This window comes from Orcinus orca, chromosome 13 (assembly GCF_937001465.1).
Source record: "Orcinus orca chromosome 13, mOrcOrc1.1, whole genome shotgun sequence".
Lineage (NCBI taxonomy): Eukaryota > Metazoa > Chordata > Mammalia > Artiodactyla > Delphinidae > Orcinus > Orcinus orca.
Genome location: NC_064571.1, coordinates 56,151,018 through 56,169,173, shown reverse-complemented (window position 1 = coordinate 56,169,173; position 18,156 = coordinate 56,151,018). Strand labels below are relative to the sequence as shown.

General features: G+C 34.8%; 1 protein-coding gene across 2 annotated transcripts in view; it reads right to left on the bottom strand.

Annotated features, from left to right (window-relative positions):
* The window catches only part of LRPPRC (leucine rich pentatricopeptide repeat containing), a 104,420-nt gene that overhangs the window by 52,431 nt on the left and 33,833 nt on the right, over window positions 1-18,156 (bottom strand). For both annotated transcript variants that reach the window (XM_033419163.2, XM_004265006.4), the window contains exons 14-22: window positions 16,260-16,326; window positions 7,245-7,272; window positions 5,425-5,482; window positions 4,237-4,343; window positions 3,947-4,024; window positions 3,564-3,608; window positions 3,089-3,202; window positions 1,900-2,030; window positions 1,099-1,184 (exon numbers count right to left, since the gene is read on the bottom strand). In XM_033419163.2, coding sequence (XP_033275054.1) covers window positions 1,099-1,184; window positions 1,900-2,030; window positions 3,089-3,202; window positions 3,564-3,608; window positions 3,947-4,024; window positions 4,237-4,343; window positions 5,425-5,482; window positions 7,245-7,272; window positions 16,260-16,326 — 714 coding nt within the window. The remainder of the gene's footprint in view (window positions 1-1,098; window positions 1,185-1,899; window positions 2,031-3,088; window positions 3,203-3,563; window positions 3,609-3,946; window positions 4,025-4,236; window positions 4,344-5,424; window positions 5,483-7,244; window positions 7,273-16,259; window positions 16,327-18,156) is intronic.

Sequence of the window (18,156 nt, the reverse complement as noted above, 5' to 3'; positions counted from 1 at the left end):
GTTCAGAGCTAACATCTGCTAAATCACACCATTGTTTCTTCAGCAGATGGCTTGTCAGGAGGCCAGATAATAAAGATGTGTTTACACTGTATATACAGCCAGACTAATGGTCTGATACCGATAGGGCCTGTTTGCTATGTCGATACTAATTAGCCAAGCAGAGCCAATGAAAGCTTTCCAAAAGACTGCATGTTAATACATTAGATTCATTAAGCTTCATTAGGAAGGCAGAAACAAACATTTTAGGATATGGAATAAGTTCATTTTTATAATGTTGTTCTTAATTATTGCACAGAAAAAATGTTTTGACCGCTTTACAGAAAATGATTTTTAAAAAGCAGTCTAATCTTCATAAAGAATTTTGTGTTAGAAAGGCTTCCTAGGAAAAAATTCAATGTTCAAATCAAATATTTTCTCCACATTTTTGACTATAGAGATTTTTTTAAAAATCTTCTCTAGGAATAAAAGAGAGGGAGGTTAAAAAAAGAGTTTCAAAATAAAGCCCAATGAGAAAGAAACAAGCAAACAGTAATAAAAAATTATCAAGTGTAATTACATTACGTTTAGCATTATCTCAACTACGAGAAAATTAGAGTATATACATCAACAATATAATCGGCTAGGCTCTCCCCGCAAACTTCTATGTAAAACCTTATTAAAGTACACATTTTGTTAATGTTATTAAAAGTGAAGACAAAGACTCCTGCAAAATTCATATTCTTGAATAAAGGTTATATTTATAGGTTTTATGTTCAGCCTTCTAATGTTCTTAAGCGAAAACAAAGCCATTAGTGCAGGCATATAGGCAAATTGTGCCATAAGTCATGATCTTCAAACTCAATCCAAACAGCAATGCTAATAAAAACTAGCTGCAGAAATGCAAAAAGCACTGAGCTGTGCAAATGTAAATGACAAGCTTGCCAATCCATTAAAACTAATGGCCTACACTGTCCATGCAGCTCTGGCTGGATTCACATGCAAATTTTGCAAAGTGTTCAAGCACTTTGCAAGACATGATATACCATTAATATCAATTCACATGTTATTCCAGTGGCAAGATACTTGCATCACATGTTTCCTTTATGTGCTGACGCTTACCTTGGAGCTTGCCATGTTTTCCCAATACTTTTACAAGTCTTACATACTTGCTGGTATCAAGGACAGCAGAAGAATCTAAACGGTCACTAAAAATTAAAGCCATATTTATATTATGTTAGAAGTTGTTTAACTGTTAAAAGGACTGCAATATCTACTTGATCACTTTTCAAAAACTCATCAGAATCTGAACTGTTATTAACATTGGCGTCTACAATTTAGTTAAGGTTTATTTTTGAAGCCATATACAAATCCACATGTAATTATATTCAAAGTGACGAAGTAAAAATCTAACACTACATATATATTGCATCTTTCCATCTGCAAATGACACTAATAAGGAACTCTTTTGCTTCATGGCACTTAAGGTGATTCTAACTTTGTCATGAATACTGAAATACCCCTGAAAGACATATTTTTATTTGGCAAATGTATCAGGATGGGAAACCAAAGATACCTTAGAAATGGACAGAATTTTGTTTACCCTACAGTACAGAAAGTGGAATATTTAACAAGCTTTATAAAATAGTTACCATCACCACTGTTGTCATATGCAGTTGTATAATCAAGAGGAAAAAAACTTTGGCTTTAAGGAATAGAACGTCTTATCATACTTAAACAAAGACTCCTTGCTGAAAACAAGCCATAATTAATCAAAGAGTCTTATAGTATGAAATTTCAAAAACACAAAAGAGAATTTTTTAAATTCACATTGTATGAGAGTAGTAGTCAATCTACATGATCCATCAAGGACTGTATATCAGCATACATGCTGATGATTTGTTTCAGTGCCAGGGTACTCACAATTCTCGTTTCAGGTTCAATGCCTCTTCTGCATTATCATGTCGACAGCACAAATTTATTAAAGAGGCATAGCCACCGATAACCATATCTGATTCATATTTTGCTTTCAATTCAAGAGCTTTATGCATGTTCTAAAATAAAGGATGGAAGTGAAAAAGAAATAAGAAATTAATATAAAAATAAAATAAAATTTCTAGTTTCAATGTTCAGAGTGTAAAAAAAGTTAATAGTACTTTTAAAATAAATGGATTCATGTTATTAACTTCACCTTGCTCCCTGAAAAGAAATGGATTCATGGTATTAACTTCACCTTGCTCCCTGGTATTTTTATTTGCCTTTTAAAAAGCAGGAAAAGATATATATATATGTGGGGTTTAAAATGTTATCTACACTGCAAAACAGGCCACTATGCCAAATTTGATGTTTTAAGGTTTGGGTACTGTATTATAAAAAAAAGACTTCCAGATTAAATATGTACCAAGTGAGCCCTTACTCACCGTCCAATTTCCAGGCACAGAAATGTCTATCACTGCAACGTTCCTCACAGTCTAGTCAATATCCGAGTAATGTTAAGGAAATATTTTAGAATTTAATAGTACCATGTTATAACCTTAAAGTCAGCTGTTATTTCTGTTCCCCTAGAAACACAGGCATAAGACCAAATGATACTGAACTAAAAACCGAAAAAGTCTAGTGATATACCACAAATTGCAGACGCACACTAAAATGAACACAAAGTACAGCTGGACGCCTGCTGAAAAAAGGCAAGAGACCCTTTATCTCAGAAAGACTTTTTTCCAGCAGGAAAATGGAATTTCAATCCCTGCATTAACAACCCAGTAATATTTGACTTGCAAATGACGACTGCATGTATCAGTTGCTTGACAATCTAGATATAAGAGACCGGAGCCATGGCTTGAAAGGACATTTGGCATGTATGATAAACCTATCATGGCTGTTACTATCATTCACTTTGCAGGTTATTGTAAACAAACTACAGTAACTGGAAAACATGCCATTCAAGGTGTAGCTGAAATTAGCTAACCTTTCATTTAATTGCATTCTTCACAGACATGATGTATAATAATTAATTGTAAAAATCATAAATATTATATTTGGCTTTGCTTACTTTTATCTATAAAGAATTTCTTTTTACCTTAATAGCGTATTTGAAATAGTTATAAGTTACCTCTTCTGAACACAGCATTAATATGAGTTGCTTCAGGACATCTCCTATAGGTTGATTTTCAGCTTTTAGTTTTTCAAGTTTAGACTCCAAATCAGATGATGTAGGCTGCGTAGTCTACAGAAATGGAAAGAAAAAAGAAGGAAAGAAATTTCCTACAAAGAAAATGCACCCTTTGTCACTCTTCCCTTTAAACTGACCTTTCCTAAATGTCATAAATGCTATCATGGATATTAATCTGGGGATCTGGGGATGGACTCCAGGGGTTTATAAAGCCCCTGAGATTATATGCAAATTTCTCAGATATGCCGATTTTTTTGAGATATGCTGATTTTTCTGAAATAGCTTTTACCAACTTCTTAGAGGTACACTGATTACAAAAATGTTAGGAACCACTGGTTTTATAAGGACACAGTCTAGAACTCTCATTAAATGTGGTTACTATAGCATGTAGAATCTACTCAAAAAGCCTACTTACTTTTCGAGAGTCTGTCTTCTCTCTTTCAACCAACATATTAACATCCTAAAATTGGGATTTAAATTAGAATCAGAAAACGTGTAAAATATATTAGCAAATGTCAAAAGCAAATTTTGGAAATTTCATTTCATTTCACTGTTATTTTTCCATCTTCCAAAATTTTGCAGAAATTCTGTTCATGCTTTATAACCACTGTAATAAATACTTTAAACACGTTCTTCAATATATAAACAGCATTTACCAACAATCAATGAAAAGCCTTGTTTTAAAGGTTGTCATTTAAATAAACTTTTGGCCAAAAGCAACATATTTAAATAAAATTTTAACATGCTTTTATATATAAATTAAGCATTTTAAAAAGTTGATTACTGTTTCACACACACCTTAATCAATTCAGGAACATGGTAGCTATCCAGCAGATTACGAATGCCTCTGTAGATATTTTCAGGAATTTTTACATTCTGTGCAAAGGGAAGGGAGGAGAAAAAACAACTGAGTTTTAGACAACCAAACTGAGATTTGTCTAACAGAAATTATCTCAGACATAATTTAAGTCTCCAACTCGTCTATGTCATTGAGAAGTGGTCTGGTTGTACTTAAAAGCAGCAATTTCAAATCTAATAGATACATGTCAGGCAGGACAGGCATTATATAGCAAAAAATGAAATGGTACCATCTCCATCAGCTGATGGAAGTATTGTCTCAAATGCTCCTCCTTGGCCTGTACCTCTGAGTCACTCATGCTGTCAATCAAGTTATAAAGAAAATAGCCAACAGCTTCTGTGGAAAAAAAACAAGAGAAAGCATTCCACTAAAATTACTGAGACTGTCATGTTATCAAGATTAATTTATAAGAAATCATTTTGGTGTGAGATGTCACCCTGATGAGAGGCTCTGAAATGGCAACAATGATCACTGAGGCATAGAGATTATGTGGTTTGGGAGCACATATCTAACTGGTGAGTGAAAGGAATATTAATTATTTTCAGACCGAGTGACAGCTTTTCAGTACTGAATCTTACTTCAATCTATTTTTTTCCACCACTCTGTGACAGAAGTTGTCCTGCCCAAGGCCTTACCCCTTTCCTGTCCAAATCACAAATAGTGAGAATAAATAAATGCCTTGTACACATTTCTATACTAATTTTTTGGTGGGCAATACTTAGTAGGGAAACATAAAATTAGAGAGGACTGTTAAATGTTGAGTATAGAAAGTTAAATAATTTTAATAAGCAGATACAGTAATCCTGTGGAGAGCTGCCTATTAGCCAATGAAAAACCGAGATTAACAAAGATGCTTTGTAACAACAGTAATTTTCCTATGCATTCAAGCATAAAATGTATAGGGCCATGTGTTAATACCTAGGATAGAAAAATACGAACTTTCAAGAAGGGTACCTTCTTACAGAAACCCATATATTCTAGGCTTTATTATGTGAAAACAAAAATCATTAAATGTCAAATAATATATTTTAGGTAATAAATTATATTTAAGTGGAAAAATCTATAAGACCGCTTTACTATTTTATATGTTTGATTATACTGGCAAAACATTAAAATCACATAAACACTAAGGATTCCTAATTTTTAAGCCTATTTTGATTGATTCTATAAGAAGCATTTCCTCAATATCTAAAAAAAAAAGCCCTCCCAACCCTCCCTTTAAAAAAACAATTATGATAAAACCAAACACCTCACAGATCTCAAAATGTTGTGGTTATCAATATAAAGATTTATAACCAAATGTTTTCAAATTTCACTTTCAAAAAGAAAATGTTTACTGCTGTAATCCTTCTAGTCCATCATTACACAGAAGAATGGATTTGTGGATAAGTTACAATCATCGAAATTGAAACGCTACCCGTTGGTCCTGGAGGCTCCTGGCAATAACGTCCATCCTTGTACAACAGTTCTGTTATCTGGTAAGACAGGAAATGCGTGCATTGCAGCAAGAGAAGCAAACAAGAACAAATACAATCTGAAATTGAATTCTTGAAATAATAAAGCCTCTCCCCAGTAAGGTGTTATTCTGTATCATAGTAATTCAACACCATCCCCACCTGCCAAGGAGATTGTTTCGTTTTTAAATAATAGGCTTGTCTTTTAAAAACAAAAACAAAACAAATCCATGTTGAAGGAAAACTGCAATGTTTCATGAAATGTCACTAAGAAAGCCTCTAAACTGATCTTTTATATACTGTTTTAAATAAACTGTTATAACAGGAAATATCTTATAGAAATTATCAACCAATGTTATTTGTCATTGTATTGTTTTTGGTCTTGTTGAAATTGGTCCAGTTTCCTCCTTTTAAGTGTAGTTTTACAGAAATAAGAAAGTAAAATTCCCTGAACCACTAAATAACTTTTTTTTTAAGTTTTTCAACATTTTCCCAGTCATTTTAATGGCATTAAAACAAAAGGGGGTTGAAAGTTCTAACATGTTTGTTCTCATTGATTCTTATCAACCGAATACACAAAAACTAAAGACTTACTCATCAACATTAATTCTGCCCAAAAATTTCAATTTAAAAAATTCAAATATATATTTTATGATGAAAACGATTACAAAACCTACATACAGTACTGACATCTAACTTTTGATCACAGTACTTGACTATATATCCACGGGCAGAAGATAATAAGAAAGGAACATAGTTTTCTGAAGTGATATGAGTTAGGAATTCTGAATTACCTCATGTGTATACTACGATTGAACTTATTTGTTCTTTAAATAGTGCCCAGCACATACCATAAGTATTAACAACTCAAACTACAGCAGCTTCTTCAACTATTTATTTTCTAATATGGAAAATAAGGCAAAACTGACCATACCCCACTTCACTCCACCATAAAATCATGCTACTGTTAATAGCAATTCAAAGGTTAAGGTAGAAACTGTTCAAAAGCAAAGCAAAACAAAACAATCCTTACCCTACAAACTGTTTTTTAACCAACACAGACATGCGTAGAAGGTAGACAATAAATTCTACCAGAAGCTGTAGCCATACATCAGACATGATAGCCAAATTTAACACCACATTTTGAACAAAGACACATTTAATAAACCAATGAAAAATCTTTCTAGTCAAAAAATTAGTTCTAAATATAAATATCTCAACCATATATTATAACTGACTATATAGTTTGAATGGCAGTTTAATACTAAAAACAGAACTGAATGAAAATAAGATTTTAAAAATTATTTAAATTGGGAATTCCAATCAATAATGTGCATTCTGATTTTATTAAGCTACAAATATTCTTGTAATTCAGCATAAGGATCATTGTACTTCCTGCATAAAAGCAGTTAACTTCTTAAAAAGATAACAGTTTAAAATTTATTTGTATATCATTCATATATACATATACATGTAGATACACAAACATATACACACATGCATATATTTTTAAAAATAATTATTAAATCTGTATGGTTACTGCAATAACGTTAACAGTTGTTTTTTGGAAAAGTTGAAAACCTTATGAAGAATTTAGGACAAAGTAAAGGATCGCTTCAATAATAAATTTCATGCTCCAGGAAAGCAGTTTTAAAACTAAAATGACCAACTTGAAGATTCTAAATTCACTTAATTTATAATGATACATGACAAATATATGAAGCTATTATAACTTTTGCTTTTTATATACCATGTTATGATTTGCAATATTACGAATACTTACCTTGCTCCAAAGATTTATATTCATAGACCTGCAGGGGGCAGCAAAGGATTAAAAATAAACCCAAAAGTTTAAGAAACATTTTTAAGTTAAAAGACACTAGCAATTATTATATGCAATGCATACAGATCAAAGTCCTAAAAAATGTAAGTAAATAAGTGTTTCCAAATTCAAGGTGAATTTTCAAGCCAAGGTAATTTAGAAAGATTGACTCTCATTTACTTCGAACCCTCAAAATAAGATTTACTGATTCTTGCTCTTGCTCTGATTCAAGAACAAGAATCAGTAAATCTTGGGGTCCCAGTTTGATGGAGCAGGATATTTGCATGGTCTCAAAGTGTCTACCCAAGACTGCTTATGACTTGTAATGGTAAAGACAGTAACCACATAATGGAGAAATCGAACCAATATCTTCACTGAGTGATCAAAATTAATACCACTAATGAAATGCTGATGGACACATTTTATTTTTAATTTTGTTTTTTTTTTTGCGGTACGTGGGCCTCTCACTGTTGTGGCCTCTCCCGTTGCGGAGCACACGCTCCGGACGCGCAGGCTCAGCGGCCATGGCTCACTGGCCCAGCCGCTCCGCGGCATGTGGGATCTTCCCGGACCGGGGCACGAACCCGTGTCCCCTGCATCGGCAGGCAGACTCTCAACCACTGCACCACCAGGGAAGCCCTGATGGACACATTTTAGATTTAATTCCCTGAGAAGGACAGAACATCACTCCTGCGGTATTCCAATCAGGGATGTAACATGAAACTAATCATGGGGAACCATGAGGAACATTCTAGAAAATAACCAGCCTGTATTCTCCAAAACTACTGATGTCATAAACGACAAAGCCTGAAGAACTGTTCCAGATCAGAGAAAATTAAAGAGAAAAGACAACTAACATCCATCCCTGAACTGGATTCTGTTCTGTTCTGGAGGAAAAAAAAAAGAAGAGCGAGAAAGAGAAAATAATTGATAAAACTGGTATATGAGCTATATTAGATAAAAATATTCCATCAACGTTAAATTTCCTGAATTTGTCAACTGTGATGGAGTTGTGTTAAGGGAACATCCTTATTCTGTAGAATTATATACTGACATATTTAAGGATAAAGGGTCATGACATATGCAACCTAAGCCCAAATAGTTCCAAAAAATTAAAATTTATATATACATGCATGTATAAATAGATGGAAAGAATGTATAATGATAATGTCAAAAATGCTAAAAGTTAAATAAATGGGATATATAAAGGTTCTCTGTACTACTCTTGTAATTTTCTATAAATGTGAAATTATTTCAGGAAAGCAAAAAGAACGGCTCACCCAAATTCTGACTGTTTAAATGAAAAATCATTTACAAAACTGGGTAACCAATGAACCCTAGTCTTATACTATTTAAGCTTTGTAAACTTAATGTCTATAAGCTTTGTATATTTAAGTCAAACACAGAATCTACTTTAAAGAGACTAGTTACATTTTAATGATAATTTTACAATGCGAATATGATTTATATATTTATTATAATTATCTATATTATACTTAACATTGTAAAATACCCACAAAACTTACAGGCCTTTTTAAAAATTCATAGCCCTCTTTAAACTTGAGGTTGGGTAGTTTAGGGTGGACTGTTTTGGTATAGTGAGTTAATAAGGCACTTATTTCAACTTTAAAAACATTCAGAATGAACTATTGACACACATGACTACTTGGATGGATTTCAGGGACATTACGCTGAGTGAAAAAAGGCCAATCTCAAAATATGATATACTCTATGAGTCCAGTTATATAATCTTTGCAAACTAAAATTATAAAAATTGAGAACAAATTAGTGGCTGCCATAGGTTAGGGATGGTGGATGGGAGATAAAGAGGTACTGGGGGCAGGGGGTAATTTGTAGTGATGGCATAGTTCTGTATCTTCACTGCAGTAATGGTTACATAAATCCATACGTGTGATAAAATGAGATGTAACCACTGGGGGAAAATGGATGGAGAGTATACAGGCCCTTTGTGTCCTATCTTTGCAACTTCCATGACTCCATAAGTACTTCAAAACGAAAAATAAAAACATGTTCCATGCCCCTCTAGAATCCTCTGCCTTATGATAAAAACCATCCCTCCTACTAAAGCACATTAAGAAAAAGTTTTGAAAAAGATGAAATCTTATTAGTAAGTGGGGGAAAAAATGTTTACGAAGCCCTGCATTTAATAGTGTTTCTTCCAGTTTTGGAAAAAACTCTTTGAGTAATCAGTTAGCAGAAGACATGATAAACTGACCTAAAAATTATATCTCTAGGCTGAACTGGAAGACAATCTCTCAACTGTTACAAGAAAGTTTTTCATCTCATCCATCCACTGATTACAGAGCAGCCTCCTCTGACTACCTGACACCTCCATATGTTAAAAAAAAATTTTTTTTTTTTTGGGCCAAATAGTAAGTGAAAGAAGAGTGAGCACTCAAAATATGAAGATATGGACTTCCCTGGCAGTCCAGCAGGTAAGACTCCACGCTCCCAGTGCAGGGGGCCCGGGTTCGATCCCTGGTCAGGGAACTAGATACCACATGCATGCCACTACTAAGAAGCCCACATACCACTACTAAGAAGCTCGCATGCCGCAACTAAGAAGTCTGCACGCCGCAACTAAAGATCCCTCATGCCTCAAAGAAGATCCTGCGTGCTGCAACTAAGGCCTGGCGCAGCCAAAATAAATTAATTAGTTAAAAAAAAAGAAGATAAAATGCTGTGCAGTGAAGAATAAGATACACTAAAAATCTATATTGATAAAAAAATCAGTCATCTTTTTTGGTTAGGCTAGAATCCACTTTAATTCCAAGAAATCTGAACCTGTAGATAGATGCTTACCACACCTAAGGAACTGGGGTAGGGGGTGGTGGTGCTGGGGAGGAAGGTGGGAATAAGGGGAGTAGGGAAATCAGCTTGCAAGGACTTGAGAAGCCAATGCCCAAAAGTGCACAATATTAAGTGGCAAGATTTGCAGTGGTTTGTCATCTGTCCTGTACCATGGACCCCTTTGGGACTTCGGTGAATTCGTTTTCTTAATTACTGTTAGTTTTGTCAGGTGTGATAACATTACAGTGGTTGTTTTATTTAAAGTAAGTTCTGAGGTATATACGAGACAGAATGACAAGAGGTCCATAATTTTAAACAGTCTAGGGGAAAAAAGGGGGGTGGGGGTGGGAAAGGAATAAATGAAACAAGACTGCCCAAATCTTAACTGTTGAAGCTGGGCAGTGGCTACTTTGGAGTTCTACTTTCGTGAATGATTGAAAGCTCCATAATGAAAAATAAACACATACCATCTCTGGTCTAAATTTTACATCTCTATTCTAACTCTCAGCATTAATAAACTGGGCTTTCTTTTTAAGAAAAGCTACTTTAATCATATCTTTCATCAAACATCAACTTAATGTAGAACAAAAAGTATCCCTAAGATAGTAAATTGCCATCAAACCTGGCATGAAGTACCTAGGGAAGGCACAGAGGCAAACTTTCAAAATTGTACATACATCTAAAGTAACTGAAAATGACTAAAAGCACTACCTTGAATGTGAAGCTTCATGACAGATGGCACAGGTCCAGAAAAAACAAACTAAAAAACCCCACACAGAATCTTTTCAACTAAGCTGTGTGAAGGATAGTTAACACTTCTTCATCACACACTCAATCCGTGCAATCTGGCTTCTGGCCCCAAACCTCCACTGAAAGTACTCTTACTATTACCACTCATCTCAATTCAAAATTCAACTAACACCTTCTGGTCCCCTTTGATTAAGTTTTGAGATTTGTGTTGTTGATCATTCCCTGCCAGTCTTCCAGTGATGCTACTCAATCTGTTTCAGAAATTCTCCTTCCCTAGGTGCTCCTTAAAAACAATCCTCTGTACTAGGTTCCAAGTGCATTTTATTTTTTAATTTTTAAGACAATCCTGCAAGCAGGCATTTAAATTCCCTGTTTCACAGAAGAAGAAACAGACTCAGAAAGGCTAAGTTTAGAATTATCTTCACCGGAAGTTCCACGGGCACCTAAAAGGATCCCACGAATTGTTGATTATCTCTTGCTGTTGTCCTATTCCCCCACCTACCGTTACCAGTACCCTTTTCTCCCCGCTTCAAATAGCCACTGTCAGTCTTAACCTTCATTATGTCAATCTTTCAGCGGCTGAAAGCCATGACTCAAGGTCTAAACTTCATAACTTAGAATGAGAGCAATTGTGAAGAGCCCCAGGCTACCACTTTGGCTGTATTTCTTGCCATTATTTCATGGGCAACCATTATGTCAATCTATCGTCAGGTTCCCAAATGCACTGTTCCCTCAGCTTCAATGCCTTTGCCTGGAATGCCCTTCCTTCCCCTGGGCAAATGCTTATTCATCCTTCAACCTCAGTTCAGCACCTTCTCTACACATCTTGCCCTGACCCATTCCTCCCCTAACCTTGGCAGAAAGAGACAGTGATTCAGTTATATATACATATATATATATATTCTTTTTCATTATGGTTTATTACAGGATATTGAATATAGTTCCCTGTGCTATACAGTAGGACCTGTTGTTTATCTCTTTTATATATAGTAGTTTGCATCTGCTAATCCTAAACTCCTAATTTATTCCTCCACCCATTTCACCTTTGGTAACCATAAATTTGTGTTCTGTGGCTGTGAGTGTTTCTGTTTTGTAAATAAGTTCACTCGTATCATATTTTAGATTCCACATAAAAGTGATATATGACATTTGTCTTTCTGACTTACTTCACTTAGCATGATAATCTCTAGGTCTCTCCATGTTGCAGCAAATGGCATTGTTTCATTCTTTTTATGGCTGAATAGTATTCCATTGTGTGTGTGTGTGTGTGTGCGTGTGCATGTGTACACACCACATCTTCTTTATCCATTCAGATAGTGTCTTCTCCTCTATATATTCATAATTATCAAGATAAGTTTGCAGTTGCTTTCCTATTTTCTGGTACCTAGTTAACAAGTTGGGGGCAAGAAGATTCCTATTCATTCCTGAATTACCTATTACCTCACAGTCCCAGCCCTTCACACACGCTAAGAGCTAATATTTCCTGAGTACTCACAAACTGTACTTCATGAAGTACTTCCCTTCTCCTTGTAAAAATGTCATGAGTGGGAGCCTCACTGGCTGACTGAAAAGAGGAACTTAACACCTGGCACTTAACTTGGTTGACTGTGACAGGGCAAGTGTCAGAAACTTGATTTTTTTCAACATGTGAAAGGCAGCTCTGCTCCAATGGTACAGATTCCCACTTGTCAAGTTCAAACTCTTGCCATTGGGTCAGAAAAATCTCTCCTTATATCACACAGAACTCTTTATCTATGGACTACGAAGACTTAAGTGCCTCCAAGCCAATTCTCAAACATTTCTCTTTTTGGTATTTGCCAACCAAATTTTGAACTATCTTCAGCGACATTTTGTCTCTTAGAAGTGACTCAATATTTCTGGGGTGGAGTTTTCACTAATATACAAAATGTACACTGCCTTCCTTCTCATTTGAACTTTTTTCAGCTGGAACTATTGTTAAGAGGAAAGAAAGTCTTATTCATACTAAACATATTCTTGCCCTGGATTTGACAGAAGAACTCACTAACTTTACCAGAGTAAATGCCCTTTCAAATACTTCAAAATAGCTTTATTTTTTAAAAAAAATTTTAAAGTAAAAATTCCCTAATAACCTTGAATAATCTCATCCTAACTAATAGCAATACTGAATTTTAAACATTTTATATAGGTGACTTCGCCTCTATAGGCTACCAGTTTGGTTTATACACTGGGAAACTTCGGGAAGGCATGACACTTAATTGGTATTCAATGACCATCTCCTGAGCTTATCAATTTACAGAAATACTAGCTTGCCACTTAAACACCACTCTCAACATATATGAAGAAAATAGTGTTGGTCTTTCAAAAATATTGTGGGATAGCATAAAAAATTAATCTGGGCCCAAATAGGTTACAGAACACATGGGAGGAACTACTGCCTCTTGGACCATGGATCTACCACTATTAGGCAGGTAATACTAAAGGCAGATAACTCTTACAAAAATTGCATTCCAATACCGAAATGCACATCCAAGTTTCCCTTAGAATTAGCTGAAGTGACTATGCTATCTCATTTAATGTTTTATAACTTATTTCTGATAACTATGAATAATTTTTTCTGGTAACTTTAAGTGAATCTCTTATGGGCTAATCCTTATAGGAGCTGCAGGAGTCTACTGGCAATACCAATCAGTTTGGTTTTCAGAACAGCTTTCAGTCACTCAGCCAATTCTAAAGTTGCCAGAAGAGTACAACAGGACCCTGAGAAGCATGTGATAGGTGACTGTTTCAAAAGCTGTACTGAATGTACTGACAAAGGGATTTGAAAATATATATACTATTTGGCTCAGCATCAAATGAAAGAATAGAAGGCTACATTAATGCCAAGATAATGGACTGTAATGACTATGTTTTGAATTTTTAATAGTTTTGGGGGTGGGAGGAAAAGAAAGAAATTACCTCTGGTCAAATACTTCAGATTTTGCACATTCTTATGATTAATGCCAAATTACCACAACCTGAAACTTTTCGGTATCTACAAGAAGAAATTCATCAACATAATACAGTTTTAGAACCTACAGATTTAAAATATTTCTCTGGAAGGGACTAATTAAAACTTGTTTTTATAGGGCAGACTATCAGAGCAGAGAGACCTTGACAAATACAGAGCCCTGGAGAACTGCAGAGGGTTGTCCTCAGGCTTCAGCTAAGTACTGATAAGCACGTTCGAGTGAAGAAACAATCTGAAATCCAGGAAACTACCTGAGAACTTTCCAGAAGCTCAAAAAAAGACAATTCCCAGAACCCACACATGGAATTGGAATAGTTCACATTCCTAATAATCTCAAAATACATGGGCTAGCAGATAGAATTATCAGTATCAGGAGGATACTACCTTAATAGTAGGGCTTGACTACTTTAGTGGGAATAATCCTAGACTAAAAGCTGCTCTAGGACTTCCCTGGTGGCGCAGTGGTTGGAAGCCCGCCTGCCAATGCAGGGGACACAGGTTCGTGCCCCAGTCCGGGAAGATCCCACATGCCGCGGAGCGGCTGGGCCCATGTGCCATGGCCACTGGGCCTGCGCGTCCGGAGCCTGTGCTCCACAGCGGGAGAGGCCGCGGCAGTGAGAGGTCCACGTACCGCAAAAAAAAAAAAAAAGAAGTGTCGGATTTGTGAAATATAACAACTGCCTTTCAAACTGACTAAGAAAAATAATAAAGGTAAAGAAGGAAATACCCATCGTCTGGAAGTTTATATGAAAAACTTTTTTTCAAGTCTTTTGTCAAGGACAATTATATGAAAAGTCACTATATTTCACTTCATAATGCATTATGGGTTCTTGTTTTAAAATCTGGCTCTACTAGCATTTTTATCTACTTGATTATGTGTTCTGTATTTTCAAACTTTATAGGCACAGACCTTGGTTTTTTTTTTTCTTAACTTCAGGAAAACAGCAATTATTTAAATGTATGTAGGTGTATAAGAGGAGTGGAATTGCACTGGCTAAATAAAGAATGGCAACAAGAATCCCTCCTACTTGTTCTATCTCTTCTTGCCTGCAATGGAGGTTCCGGAGATGTCAACAGAAAACCTAGTGCTTCCATCAACAAACAGTCTAAAAATTACTGGGATCAATATCAGAAGTCATTAACATTATAAACAAAGAAAGAATGACAATATTAGAAACTTACCCTTTTGCAACCACCTCTGCTAACACCTGATTCAACAAGGACTACCAATGGCTACTATCACCACTGAGTGAAAGGTGCTAGGAAACAGGGTAGACACACTATCTCAAAGTATCACCCCACAGACGCCTTACTAATTACAAAGGAGATGAGGTTCCTTTGCAAGGAAGAGAAGTGGGGGCCACCAATGTAAGCAAATGATCAAAATTAGCTGATGGCACCAAAGTTAGACACCTGACATTATATTCCTTAAGAACTGCCAATCACCTATGAAATATACTTGCTAAAAATGTTCAATCTGAGTCTGATCGTGAGGGAAAAATTAGGTAAACACAAAATATGAGAGGGACATTCTATAGAGAAAGAAGCCTCGACTCTTTCCCCACCACCACCAAAAAAGTAGGGAATTGTTTTTAAGAGAATAAAGAGATAGCAATCAAATACCATGCATGAACTTAACTGAATCCTCAAAAAGTAAAACAGCTGTAAAAGAATTTCAGAACAGCTGGGACAATCTTAACGCAATGTATATTAGCTGATATTATAGTATTGTTAATTTTTAGGAGTGATACTGGTATTGTGATTACATAGATGATGACCTTATTTTTAAGAGAGATATATTGAAGGATCCAGTATCATGATGTCTACAACTTCAAGGAGTTCAGCAAAAAAGGAGAAAAAGTGTATATATGTATATGTATATGTCCATATGTATATATTATAGAAAAAGTGTATGAGAGAGAAAGCAAGTTAATATGGCAAAATATCAACAATTGGTGATCTACATAAAGGGTATGTGAGTATTTCCTTTACCACTCAACTTGTCTTTATGTTTGAATATTTTCAAAACAACAAAATTGGGAAAAAAGGTCATTAACATTCCCTGAGCACACCGAGGAGGAGAGTAGTATTACACTGAATAAAATTCCTCTTGTAATTAAATGCTCAAAGTATAAATCAAATATACATGCAAATTTGTCTATAACTCCAACCTGCCATATTCAAAGAGTGCTTTCTTTTTTTGAAACAAGACCTCTACTAAATCAGTATGAATTTCTTGGAATAGATGATAAAAAAAGGCAGCCTAAACTCACAACTACTTAGTAGGAAGAATAAAATAGATAAGGTTATTTCAGGTAACTAGTATACTGGAAGATAAGAGTATCTGTTTCTTTCCTCACACAGTAGGTCAAAAAGGAGAAATCAGTCTATATTCAGGCAAAGATAATATAAGGTGATCATCTTACCTCCTAAAGCCTAGAATTAGGCTGCCTCTCAATGAAGCAAATGAGAGAGGCAATGTATTTGATTCCACTGCAAAAGAAAATAATCATCATAAAACCCCAGACCAAAACCAAAATCTTAAATTATCAATTTATTTGAAAGCACATTTATACCAACACCTTTCAATTTTCATCTGGGAAATATTATTTTTAAAATGTTAAAGTTTGCATACAAAGTTAATTAGAAATTGCAGAAATATATACTGGCAATATAAGCTATCCTTTTAAAACACTTTACTTCATTTACATAAATCTATACAACTAATGAATTTATAAATATTCTTTTCTATAAATGGCAATTAACTAATCTACCAGCATACTCAAAGTCAGTCTGGTACACATACCAAGGCTGTATGTTACTGGACAACATGGCACTATGAAGGGAGAGACTGTAACTACCCTTTAAAGACAGAAGATGAGGGGGAAAGTTCTTTTCTGAGAGTGTTGTTGGATTCTGTTGAACCACTCACACTTCCTCATTCTATTTTCCACATGATCTATGACCTGCATTCATGCAAGAGTGACAACCTAAAGTCATAATAACCTCTTTACCTCTGTTATGTAACTGATTTATACTGATCTTTCACTTTTCTGATGATTTGTTTGCTCTACTATTCATTTTGGTATTTATACAGCCTTGTATGTTTCAATGCTGACATTCTAAGCCTGATTTGCCTTAGTATAAGAATCAGGCCTTAATGCATAAGACCTGGTTCTCCACATAACCCTTGCCATAATTATCTTGGGACAGAATCACAGTAGGCATATCCTGAATTTATTTTTTCCTCTCATTATATTAAAATGGTGCCATGTTATAAGTAATTGTTTTAATCTTTTCAGTATATATGCAAAGCAGCTGCTGAATGATTCAAGAGGGATGGAGTTAGATAGGAACTCGTAGTGGAGGCAAATTCTGAAGACAGAATTAATAAATACAGTTTAGGTAAAGATTAAGATAGCTGGTTAACTTAAAAAAAAAACTCATGGGAAAAATCACAGTAGGTTTTAATATTTGCTCATCTCCCTAAATATGAATAAAAATTTAACCCGCACACACAAGGAGAAATACTTTAGACTGTTAGATCCCTTGAACAGGAAGCATAAGTTTCTCAGTGGTTTCATGTGGCATTTAAAAACTCTAAAAATCGTCTCTGAAATGAGCTGTATTTAGTCACTCAGGAATTTTAAAGTGGATACACCACATGCTTTTCGGTAACCTTTAATTTTGCTTGATCAAATTAATTTCCATGCCTATAAAATCAAGTGGGAAAATGTTTCTTACTACTCCACAAACTTGATCAAAATAAGCCATTTAATAAGTCAGGGGGATGGAATGTACAGCATGGTGACTACAGTTAATAATACTATATTTCATATGTGAAAGTTGTTGAGAGAGTAGATCTTTGAAATCCTCATCACAAGAAAAAAAAATTTTTGTAACCACGTATGTGGACGAATGTTAACCAGACTTACTATCGTGACCACTTTGCAATATACACAAATATTGAATCATTATGTTGTACACCTGAAACTAATATATTATATATCAACTATACCTCAATTTAAAAAAAAAAAAGACAAGCCATTTACTTTTCTCTACTACCTGCCATTCCTTGTAGTAACCAAAAGTGCCTATCTATAAGCAGCCTACAGGGAATACCAGCAATTATAGAACTAACTGCTCTTCAAAGATCTGTAATTCAAAGGGTGAGGAAGCTGAAATCTTCTTTAGTCTTTAAGTTCATGGTATTTTTCTTTTTCACATTTAATAAACAACCTCTTGGAAACTTATTTCTAAACTATTCAAATTAGCATTTTACAGAATATTATCAAGTTTTTATTCATTAAAAAGGTGACCGAA